At 45.9% G+C, this 11,724-nt stretch overlaps 1 protein-coding gene and 1 long non-coding RNA gene across 2 annotated transcripts; one reads left to right on the forward strand and one right to left on the reverse strand.

The window, feature by feature from the left end:
• Positions 1 to 2,654: 2,654 nt before the first annotated feature.
• LOC142573258 (uncharacterized) lies at positions 2,655 to 5,640 on the forward strand. Its single transcript, XM_075682867.1, has 5 exons — positions 2,655 to 3,103; positions 4,076 to 4,247; positions 4,752 to 4,898; positions 4,993 to 5,165; positions 5,235 to 5,640. Exons 1-5 carry the CDS (start codon positions 2,935 to 2,937, stop codon positions 5,291 to 5,293), a joined length of 720 nt encoding a protein of 239 aa, XP_075538982.1. The 5' UTR covers positions 2,655 to 2,934; the 3' UTR covers positions 5,294 to 5,640.
• LOC142573259 (uncharacterized) lies at positions 4,756 to 8,445 on the reverse strand. The gene is made up of 3 exons (XR_012826271.1): positions 8,042 to 8,445; positions 6,126 to 6,230; positions 4,756 to 4,891 (listed from the first exon to the last, which is right to left on the reverse strand). It is a non-coding gene; the product is annotated as an uncharacterized LOC142573259 (long non-coding RNA).
• Positions 8,446 to 11,724: the final 3,279 nt, after the last annotated feature.

An 11,724-nucleotide genomic window follows, 5' to 3' on the forward strand; every position in this document is an offset into this window, starting at 1 on the left:
AGACGGGCCGTTCGGAAGCGGTGCTGCCGCTCTGCCGCTGCGACGAAATTCCAACTTGCCTGAACCTCGCCGCTCCCGCCGCTAGTGCCGCCGCCGCCGCTCGAAACAGATTTCTGCGGCGCGGCGGCAGGATTCGCGAGCATTTTCGCTTGCATGTGAAACAGGCTTTAAGGGGGCACCGTGCCGTAATGGGAATGACGGTATATGTGTCTGCGAGGCTCGTGTTGGCTGGTGTTGTTAGAGGCTTCGTCTAAAACGTGGATATGGCTGCGCAAATAATGCGTTCTCAAAGTAAAATCTTCATAAAATGTTTCCGTTCACGCATATTACCTCTTTACTCACCCACAATGCATGACCAAGCGAAGAAGAGCAAGGACAGACGACCAACTGTTTCAAAGCGAGCGCGAACCTTGTCGTCTGTCCTCCAACTTTAGCGGCCCGCTGATACTTTTTACGTAACATGTAATCGTACACACAATAACAAGTTCTCATAGTTCAACAAAACATGTTTTCGCGTAATAATAAAGCTAAAACAGCTTTTCACGTGCTGTTCAAGTAGAAAATGAATCATTGTTTCAGACGGAACGGTACTTGCCAAGCGTGTCTTTAAGGTGTCACGCGAGGGCTAAGTGGTCGCTGCGCATGCGTTAGCTGAGAGAAGGTGAGAAAGGAGGACTAATTAACTTTACCGGATGTGACGTCACATTGTTGTTTGCTTTTGCTTTTATGAAATAACTACTCTCGAACTCAGACGACATGGCTATGGACGACCGCACGCCAAGTTTCTTCCTAAAGCCCCTCAATTTTTCAAAAGTAGCGCCATTCTTAGATCTTTCCGACACCCCGCTCACCCTGGCGCGTCCTCCTCCACCCCTCCTGTCTCCCCAGCCTCCTCCGCTCCCCCATTGGCCAATCTATGTCACGTGGAAGCAGGCGACGCGCTTTTGTATATTTTTTTCTTTCCAGCGCGGAGCAGGCGCCGCGCTTTTGTATATTTCTTTTTCCAGCGCGCGCCGACCTCCATTGTTGGGCCTGCGCGACGAAAGTACGGCAGGCGGACTGACGGAGTGCGTTAGCGTAATAGAATGTGCAGGGCCGAGAACATAATTGCGATGCCATGCTGCTGCGCCTTCGGTTGCCGCAACAGACACAGCGAGCGCAAAAAGTTTTTTGCTTTGTCGTCCGGCGGGCGCAACGCAAAAAGAAGTGTGGAGTCGCAGGATCGGGCGGGCTGACTTCGGGGAAGTGGCAAAGGACGCACGGCTTAGTGAAGTAAGGGCCACGGCTACTCACAACCACTTATTTTGAGCCTAGTTCACGCCTTCCGCTTCGAAAACGTGTGTGTTCATGCTCTGCGTGGTTTTTAGCGCGTTGTTTAACTTTTTTTTTCGAATGTGCTCTCTTTGTTTCATTTAGTTTCGTCTTGCGGTGAAATGCACGCATCTGCAGCTGTCCTGTGACATAAAAGCGACTTTATTCAGGGTGTGTTTTGAGCTCCACCAGAAGTTAGCACATTCTCGACGCTTTTGCAAGGCTCACTATGACCTACGATGCAGTCTTAGCTTCGAATGTACGCCCGCATGTATTGATTTGGTTTATGGTGATTAACGTTTTTAACGTTCCGAAGCAACTAAAGCTAAGAGGTCGTAGTGGATGGCTCCGGATAACATTAGATAGCTCGCCTGGGGATGTTTAACGTGCACTTTGATCGTAGAGTCGTAGGTGGGCCGGTAAATTCCTCGTTGGCGTTTCATAATGCTCGCGCGCTAGCGCTGCTTTAGAAGTTGGCGCCTCGGCGCGATTGTATTTCTTCAATAAATTTTATTTACTAGTTGTAACAACTTGTCATTATTTCGTATTATTGACGGCGCCTCCAGGGCACCAAAGACGCAACGGGAACACCAAAGCTAGAACCAGGGCTGGATAGGGCTCGCCGAAGTCTGTGCATGCCAAGGGGGTATAAGATCGCGGGCAGCCAATTTTGTATGCGAACACTCCTTGCGACGCCTGCATTAGTGTAATGTTACGTGCTCTTCAGAGGCCTCCGTTAGCCATTACATGTGCCCTCCTGGAGCACAAAAACAATATATCGTCACAATTACCAAAGCACCCCGCAATGAAAAAAACGGCCCTGTTGCCAGGCATTGCTGACCGCACACAGCCGGAATCTCTCACGCGCCGACCGAACGAAAGTGTCCTGCAGGTACGTGAATGAACCTACGAAACCACGTACACATACTTTCACGCTGTCAACACCTGAAACTTTGTTAATTACGCGCGTGTTTGAGTACACCGCGTGCTTGCGTCGTGTTTCAGCAACACGAACTCGCAACGTCGCGTGCTTTACGCCTTAAATACGCCTTAAATAATGGTAATTTTCTCTATTTCTTCCGCAATTCCAAGACGAAATTCTAAAGGCCAGTTACCGACTGACGAAGAAAGATCTCGATTGAAAAAACTGCTCCGCAGGGCTCGAACGAACTTTTCTGCGGATTTCCTCCCGTAGCGTGTTAGCCGTCGTCTGCTACGGCAGGCCCACCACCGGCGGCGCCACCGTCGAGCACGCGCCGAGCGGAGGAGGAGGGAAGCGAATGGCGCTACTTTGGGAGATTGAGGGGCTTTATTTCTTCCTAGACGCCAGCGCTCGTTTCTCCCCTGGCGGAACAATTTCATCTCCAAAGGGTGTAGGTTTCCGCAGCCGTCGCGCCCGCGTTCAGGCACGTTCACACCGAAGGCGGAGCGGCCAAGCGGCCAAGCGGATCCGGCCAAGCGGCCGCGGATTTTCCGCTTTGCGGAAAATACGCGGCCGCTTGGCCGGATCGCGCTCGGACCGATTTTTTCCGCGCGGACAAGTTGGCCGCTTTGGCCGCAGCCAATCAGAACCCGACCCGGCGGAAGCGCTGGTGAACGAATGTAAACATCCCGCCGATCAGAATGCAAATGGCGTCCACCATGTCGGAGCCAACTGTGTTCTCCGTGGAACTGCTGCTGGACATCATCAAACAGTACCCGGTCCTGTACGACAAAAGTCATCCAAGGTACAAGGAAGCGGATTATAAGAAAGAGATATGGAAGAAGATTTCGCAGGATTTGGGTGTGACTGGTAAGTGAACATCACCTAGTTAATAGCGTAATGGGTAAATTCCTCGTTGGTGTCGCCTATTCTCCTCGCACGGGTGGTTCGGAAGTCTTTCTCGCGCCTGCAGCGCTCGTGTTGTATCAATCATCCCGGATTATACCTTTCTCGCGCCTTACGGCGCTCTACCTTCAAAAATACCATCACTGATTATACCGGTGCTGCAGTAGGGGCCGTACTTGAGACCGGGTCTGCTCTCATGGAGCAGTATCTTCGCTCGGGCCGGGTTTTTGCGTTTGGTGCTCTCCGTGACTTTTCAGAACATTTTAACTCAAAGGGGACCATTAAAGAATGCTTTTGTGAGAGGAGAATAGGTGAAGCCAACGAGGAATCTACCGCGTTGTGTTGTCACGACGGTTTAAAACGACGGTGTCACGACGATGTTTAAAAAGCGTATGTAGGCATAATATGCGACTTGTACGCTGAACACGTAACATATGTATACTTTGAGCGTTGCTCCACGCAATCCGACGATCACGCCGAGTTGCACGTTTCTGTCGGCAACGCCCGCGCTTCAGCTCGTGATACGCATTTACAAACCGTGCGTTTTTACTGCCGCGGATGTGTGTTTGTTTGATGTATGGACAAACTGCGCGTTATCTCTTGAATACATACATTATCGGTGTCTAGACGTATGCTAAAGTGCACTGGAGCTTGAACATATGCCTGAAAATTAATCGAGCTCCACGCGTGTGAAGACGGATGGGTGGAAGTTCCGTCGTTTTCTTTCATTTCATACAACTGAAGGGGCTATACGACGTGCCTGCATTTATTTTCGTTATTTTTCTTGAGTTTGCTTGCCCAATTACAAATGAACTATATTAATATCACTGTGCTAGACTAGTCGGCATGCTGCTGCAAAAAATGTGAGATGTATCGCTTTTACCATGTAGATGCACATGTGTACAGCATTTGAATGCTTTTGTTCTTGCTTAGCAGATGGAATTTACCAAGCCAAATTCAAGAACTTGAAGGATAACTTCACAAAAACTAAAGCTAAAATAAGGGACAAGATGAAAAGTGGGGCCGGAGCCAAAGATGTGCCCACAGTTAAATGGAAACACTTTGAGGCACTGATCCCCATCATGGAAAAAGTGTACGAGGAGCCCATGTAAGTGATGTTACCAGTTAGGCCGATTCCAATTTCCACAGCATTATGGTGCTACTTTATTGTCGGTTTAACTTGCAATGTAAAACATAATTACACCACAAGTGCTTAGGGCTCTTGCTTTTTGTAGCACGTCATTATTTGTTTTGATCAGTATGCTCATTTCTTGTCAATACGAACTACTTTTACAGTATTTGCAGCAACATTGCCTTTGAGCAGACAGGAGGGTAAGTTGAGGAGACTATCTATCAATTTGAAGTTGACTTTGTCCTGCAACTTCATTGTTGCATGTGATTATATAAATTTTATGCGTGGTAATATTATTCCATAAAACTCATGCAAACATAAAGCAATAGTAATATGTGATGTCGTTTTGTACTACACTGCAGTGAGTGATTGATCGAATGTGCCTCGAATGTTCATTAAAAAACAACAAACATCTGGCCAGCATCAACAGAGCATTAGATGCGTAACTGCAGCAAATGTTTTTATTTATGCTTGATGCAGATCAGACAAGTCTGCCGAAAGTGGCAGCAGAAGCCAGGAAGACTCCCAACTTGAACTTTCATTGAATGAGATCCATGAGGTCGGGTGGGTGGATTTCGAGACAGGCAGCAGCTCTCATGGAACTCCCAGCAGTGACACCTCTGAAACGTAATGATATCATGTTTTATTGCATGTTGACTTATGGAAACCAAGCTTTGTAATGTGCTACCCAGTGCATAACTTTGTGCTACCTTTCCTGCAGGCCACAACAGACAAATGCACAGGAACCGGAAGTGGGGGCTCCAAATAGAAGGCAAGGAACTTGCTGTGGAATGAGGTGTGTTGAAATTGTTGGAGGTATATACAATAATTTTAATCTTTCCGCAGTGCATCAAGGCCACGAAAGTATCGAAGGACTTCAAGAAGCCAGAAGACGTAAGTTGTGAAATATATGACGTAAGCTGTGTGGGGCATTATGAAAATGTATATATTGTTCACTTGCAGTCCTTGCGACGATGACTCTGGGACACTGGCTGTGGCAGCTGAGTGTCTTAGCCACATAAAGGCATCACAAGAAAAAAGGGAGCAGCAGAAAGACGTACTGCATCATTTTGCGCATACCATGGTTGGTATGCTACGCACTTTACCTGCAGATGACCAGTTTGACATCATGCACTCTGTGCACAACCTAGTGTACGATAAAATCAAAGAGGTCAGAAGACGGGGAAATCCAAATGAATAAATTGTGGTTTATTAGTACCGTACTCTTTCGTGTATTTTATTTATTGCTGTAATACTTCCAGTGCTCCAACACAACTTTGTCTACACTAAAATTTTAGACATCAATGAACACAAGATTGAATTGGCTAGATGGTGATATTATTACATACAAGAAAATTGCATAGAGTCATCAAGGTACGTCTTTAGCGGAGCATGACGATGTGTTAAGTAATTTCATTGTAGAAAATTCATGTTTGCTAAAATGCATTTGGATGGTGTTTTCTGTGTAGCCAGCGTGTTCTTCTGGGGATTTTGGCTTCTAGCGCGAAGTGAAACACGGACACAGAAGGAGCAGACAGGACGAGCGCTTTCTGTGTCCGTGTTTCAATTCGCGCTAGAAGCCAAGACCATGTTACCGTACCAACTCGCCCAACTGTCTATCCTTTTGCATTACACTTCTGGGGATTTTCTTTTAGGAATTGGTAGGATAAACTCATTAGCTGGATATAAAACAGACCTGCATTCCCATGTGTGTGCAGTTATGAAACAAGGGCAATAAAAATGCAAATGATTAGTAAGTGGTTAATTCATGACATACTGGTTGCATTTATTTTTGTTGTATTGTTTCACTGATGCTATTATGCTGTAAAACTGTGTAAATAAAGTCGAACTTACTTGGCTTGTTACCATCTGCAGTCTTTTACGTGGCTCTCCTGCCACGGCACCCTTCCCTCTGCGATGAAATATCTGCACAGTTTGTCGCGCATGGCATAAGCAACCCTGTAAATGAAGGATTTCCATTAGGGCACCTTATTTACGAAGCATAATTTCCCTAAATATTGTTCGTTTCCTTAAGTTAGCTGAAATACTGTGTAATACAGCAAGAACATCTGCAGACCCAACATACACATTGTAATCATGAAGCAAAGCATTTGTGACGCACATCATTCTATGTACACTGGCTAATTTTTGTCCAATGCAATGTATAACCTCCTGCAATGTTCATTCACAACACAGGTTCCTTGGGCATTGTTATCACATCACGTTTATGACTGGCATCGTTATGTGCAGGGTTTGTGCACTGCGCAATCTAGATATAAATGCAAAGAGGAGTTGAGGCAGATGCAGAATGTAAGGCACTTCATAATGGACGATGAGGCAAGGATGGAGAGGAGAGCCACAACAGACAGGTGTAAACACATGAAAAATTCTCAAAATTTTATAACGCTTGTGCGACAGTGCCTCAAGAACTGGTGTTGCAAATGTAAGAAATGTTAGCAAACTGCTGATTTCATTGAAATTAAGTACTATACCATCAAAGGTTCAGTGCATTGCGATACCTGACATCTTGCGCTTGGTTATCTGTAGGAATTACCTTGTTTGAAAATGCAGAACATAGATGCGCTCTGTTCATTTGCTCAACATAGCAGTGACAGTTTTAAATTCAAGTCTGTTGGGGATATCTATACATGCACTATTCCAATGAAGGCCCTGTGTTCATTACAGATACGTACGAGGCAATACTGCATGCACTGGTTTTACGTTGTGATATCTTGTTTGAGTGGAACATAGGTGTTCCCTCGTAGTATACTGGTGGAAAACATGCAATCGTAAGAAATACCAGTGGTAGTACATACATATGTGTGTGTGTTAGTGCACACAGATGCACCAAATTAGTGGCACACAAACTGACATGAAATCGGCGCAAGGTAGGCAAAAAAGGTTAGCTATAACTATGTGACTGCAACTTGTGTGTGCATGGAAGCAGTACTTCCGTAGCTCTTCCAACATTACATGGCTGAGTGGCAACCTGCACCATTCAAGGTGACTAGAGCTCCATTGTGTGTGCCTTCGGCTCTCCAGTTTCCATCAGTCACGTTTCCTTGCCAGTCCTCGGTGTCGGCGGTGCCCGGAGGACAGTACGTGGCCTTTGATTCAGGCGATTCTTTCAAAAGAAAGTTGTGTAGCACGACACATGCGGATACTATCCTTCTAATGTTCTCTTCCTTGGCTTTGAAAGGCCGTCGAAGGATCCGCCATCTCTGCGCCATAATTCCAAAAGAATTTTCGACTACTCTGCGAGCCCTGCTCAATCGGTAATTAAATATTCTCCTTTGCTGTAGCTCTTCAAATTGTGTGGTGGTGCTGCTCTCTGCACTGCAAGCTTGTTTTGTTGCTATCGATGAGCTCACTGAGAGAACAGGGTGAAGACCTGTAAAAACGGCAGGTGTTTTACAATACAGCAGACTCACTGAGGTGACAAGATTGGACTGATATACTGGCTTGTACTTCTATTGCAATGCTTTAATAAGATTGTATTGAATGCTATGTGTTGTCTAAGACCTTTCAGGATGTCATTTTTATGATCCGTGCACCTACACAGCGAAAGCCTCACTACAAGTCTATGTATTCCACCAAACTTGTATACGTTTGCTAAATGCAGACATGCCAGCAAAAAACCGCAAAGACAACATTTTATAATCTGTACTGCAATTGATGAACATAGCAAGGCCCAAAAACCATTAGTTACGTGAGAAAATGCTATTAACTACTACAGAATGTGCAACGATTGTGGTGATGTCGCTGCTCACCTTTTCTGGAATATGGCCTCATCATGTAAGTCTTTAGAGGGAGAGCCTCATCACCGACAAAAAAATATGGAATGCTGCCTATCCCCCCAAGACTTGCAGGCGCAGGAACTCCAAGGCTGTCCTCAATAATTTTTGCTTGCAGGTTGCTTCTGCTAAAGATCCCACCATCTGACTCGCTTCCATGGTGACCGATTTCAACATACAGGAATCTGGAATACAAACAAGTACCAGGAATACAACTATAAATTTAGATAGCACTGTGACTCATCAGTATACAACACACTGAACTGTACCATAGATCAATGTCGGCCCTGGAGATGATGAAGTAACCAGTTCGCTATGAATTCGACCAAGGAGTGACTTAGGGGCAGAATCTTGGTGTGAGCTGGTTGGTGGCTATTCAATTTGAGCAAAATTTAGGCCACAAATTAAACAAGGACGAAAAACACAAATACGACGAGCACCAGCTGAGAGGCTTGCGCAGTACCATGATGCTGACTGGCACTAAAATGGCAGTTGTCTAGTACGGACATTTTACTAGTCCTGTAAATCACGTTTAGTTAAACGTACCCTGTTTTCTACTCGTATTCTAATTTTCTTTATTATTTTTTCTCTCATTATTCGTTATAAACAATAGGTGCATACCTTCACAAATTATTATTGTGTCACTGTAGCCTTTCTCACAGCATTTCTTTCCGAACATATACATTACTCTCAAGATTTTAAATCTGCAATAGAAAAAGAAATACACCCTGTTGAGTCACTTTCGACAAAATAATTGGCCCTCAAACAGTAAGGAAGCCTTACATAAGCGGTACATATGTTTTGTGCAATGCATCTATTGATACATTTCTTCCAGTCTCAACAAACACTCCTCCAACACTGCAGTGCGAAAAATAGCTGGAATAAACTTTGCATACCTGCTTACTGGTGCATACGAGATGTCAGGGAAACAACTTGTAACCAAAATAACACCAAGTAGTACTGCATGGCGGTTATGCAGATCATTTAACGCTTCGAAGAAAGACAAGCATGACAAGAATAAGGAATCAAAATATTTCTGAAAATTAGATTTTGCTGAACTGCCACTACGCGAGATGGTATGATTGAATGTGTGTACCTGTAGTTTGCGTCGCTCACAGCGAGCAGTGATTTGCTGAACGTATTTTTGTAATTTCGGTCTCGGCTTCCTGAGTTTGCCGGGCACTCAACATTCACGTGCTTGCCATCTATTGCACCAAGGCAATGTGGTATGTCCCACTTTTCCTCGAACTCTCTCACAACCTGCGGTCAGCGACACAAAATGCAATAAATTCAGACAAAGCAACATCTGTGGACGTGCGGTGCAGAAATAAGTTTCTTTTACAAATAAATTTCCTATGTATCCTGTTAAAAAAATTAATTATGGGGTTTTACGTGCCAAAACAGTTCGCGCTGCGCGCGAAACGTCTCATGTTTGCGACGGCGCCTCTTCAGATGACCGGAAATTATTATTGTGTTGTTAACTGTCACGACAGCAATGTAAACACGAAAGGTTTGATGCCACCAGTGAAATTCTGCCGATTCACAAGAAAATGGTACGAAAGAAGCAGATGACAGACATGGATTACTGCGGTGCGCCGAGGGAAGTAAACAACTGGCAAACGAAGCGAGCTCGTTCATTGATCACTCCTGAGTGTATGAAGGTTTTTATATGTAACCCACATGAATTTAATAATTACTCGGTACATATTCTTTTATTCATATAAAAACTTTAAGTTGTTCGACGAGCGCTTGTCCTGTCTTCTTTCTCGTGTTTCGTTGGTGTGTGCGCTGCCCAAGAATGGAAACCACTTCTGTTGTATGCGCTAGCACTGGCCGAAGTTCACGCGTGCCGAGAAATTGAATATGTGCACGATGCATTGAACATGACCGGAGTTCATTCCCGCTTCACCACTGCACCGATCGATCGAGTTACTGGACGATACACGCCCGCGTCTTGGTCGCGCCGGCATTGCTGAAGCAGGACTGATTACTAATACTTTCAACTTCCGTCTCTTGAGCGCTGTTAAAAATGGCCAAGCTGTCTACATTACTGCCTCTATTCCATATTGTAGGGGACGTACTAGTTAAAGTTGTGTGCGCATGTCATACTTGTGCTATGTAGTGATATATTTTATTTCCGCAGAGTGTCGATGGAAGTCCATTGTCGCCATCAGAGACAACACGGATTTGTAGCAAACATATTGTGAGAAACTGCAGAAACGACTTTAGCTCGCATGTGCCGTATGTATGTGCCACATCGTATGTGCTGACGATTTTTTTCTGGCGGCACATACGATGTCGTTTACAATTACCTGCTCAGCGTCACTTACACGGTTAAACAGACGCTGCCCTTTTGCAGCCATAAAAATAATCGTCAAGCGTGCCGATCTTCTTAAAGGCAAATAGAAGCGTGTACAGTCTGTTTCACACTTAGGGGAAAACTCGGAACGTATTGCATCGCGATGCGGCAAGCAATGCAGTCGTGCGGCGGCAGCAGCTCGAGCAGGCGCAGACGCTCGAAGGGCGGAGTCGTAATCTGCGTCGTCTGCTACGGCGGCGCGCGCTGGTCGGGAAGCCTGCTAATCTAGGGGCAGTGCACCGATTTCATCGGTACTGCGGGAACTGAGCTGATATTCTTTACTAAACGTTGTGCGTCGCCAAACTCTGAGCCTTCATTGGCGATAATGGAGTTCCACAAACTCCTTTTGACAGCATGCTTCGTTTGTTCTTTCGAAATCAACCCGCCGTGGTTGCTCAGTGGCTATGGTGTCGGGCTGCTGAGCACGAGGTCGCGGGATCGAATCCCGGCCTCGGCGACCGCATTTCGATGGGGGCGCAATGCGAAAACACCCGTGTACTTAGGTTTAGGTGCACGTTAAAGAACCCCAGGTGGTCGAAATTTCCGGAGTCCTCCACTACGGCGTGCCTCATAATCAAAAAGTGGTTTTGGCACGTAAAACCCCATAATTTAATTATTTTAGTTCTTTCGAAAGGCCGGGGTATTGAGCGCGTGCACGTATATTTCTTCACTGTGTGTGCTACCGTAATAAGCAGCGACAAGACGCTCCAAGATGTGCGCGCAACATGCTCAGTCTTTGACTCGAAATGAAAACAAAGCACTCAGCAATGATAACTATGGGGGTCGAACACGATGAAACAAACGGATACGATTAAAGGAATGTTTTAGGTTAAAACAATGAGCTGGAAGTGGTTTTTCTCGAAAATCATTCACTACACCAGACAGACCCTGCACGCCGGCAGGGAATCGGACACGTCACGCTCGGAACTTCAGTTAGTATCTCGTCATGTCCCCAGCGGCAGCGATGACAGCGCTCATCCTGGAGCGCTGCCATCTGACGTCTCAGTCGCTGACGATGGTGGATCGAAGCCTATCCTCGAGCGACTGATAGAGGGGATGGTGCGCCAGCGATACTTTCAACTAGCCCCAGACATTTTAAATGATGTTGGCGCCCGGGGATTGAGGCGGCCACTCCAAGAGAGTGACTGCGCGCTCTTCCAGCAGTTCTTGCACAACACGAGCAGTGTGGATCGGCGACCTATCGCGTTAGAATATATAGTCGCCTTCCAGAAACGGGCCGTCAAGATTGTATGGAATCAGTACGTCGTCGTACTGATTACCAGTCTACCACACGGAAGAG

The sequence above is a fragment of the Dermacentor variabilis genome, chromosome 2 (genome assembly GCF_050947875.1).
Source record: "Dermacentor variabilis isolate Ectoservices chromosome 2, ASM5094787v1, whole genome shotgun sequence".
NCBI classification, from domain to species: domain Eukaryota; kingdom Metazoa; phylum Arthropoda; class Arachnida; order Ixodida; family Ixodidae; genus Dermacentor; species Dermacentor variabilis.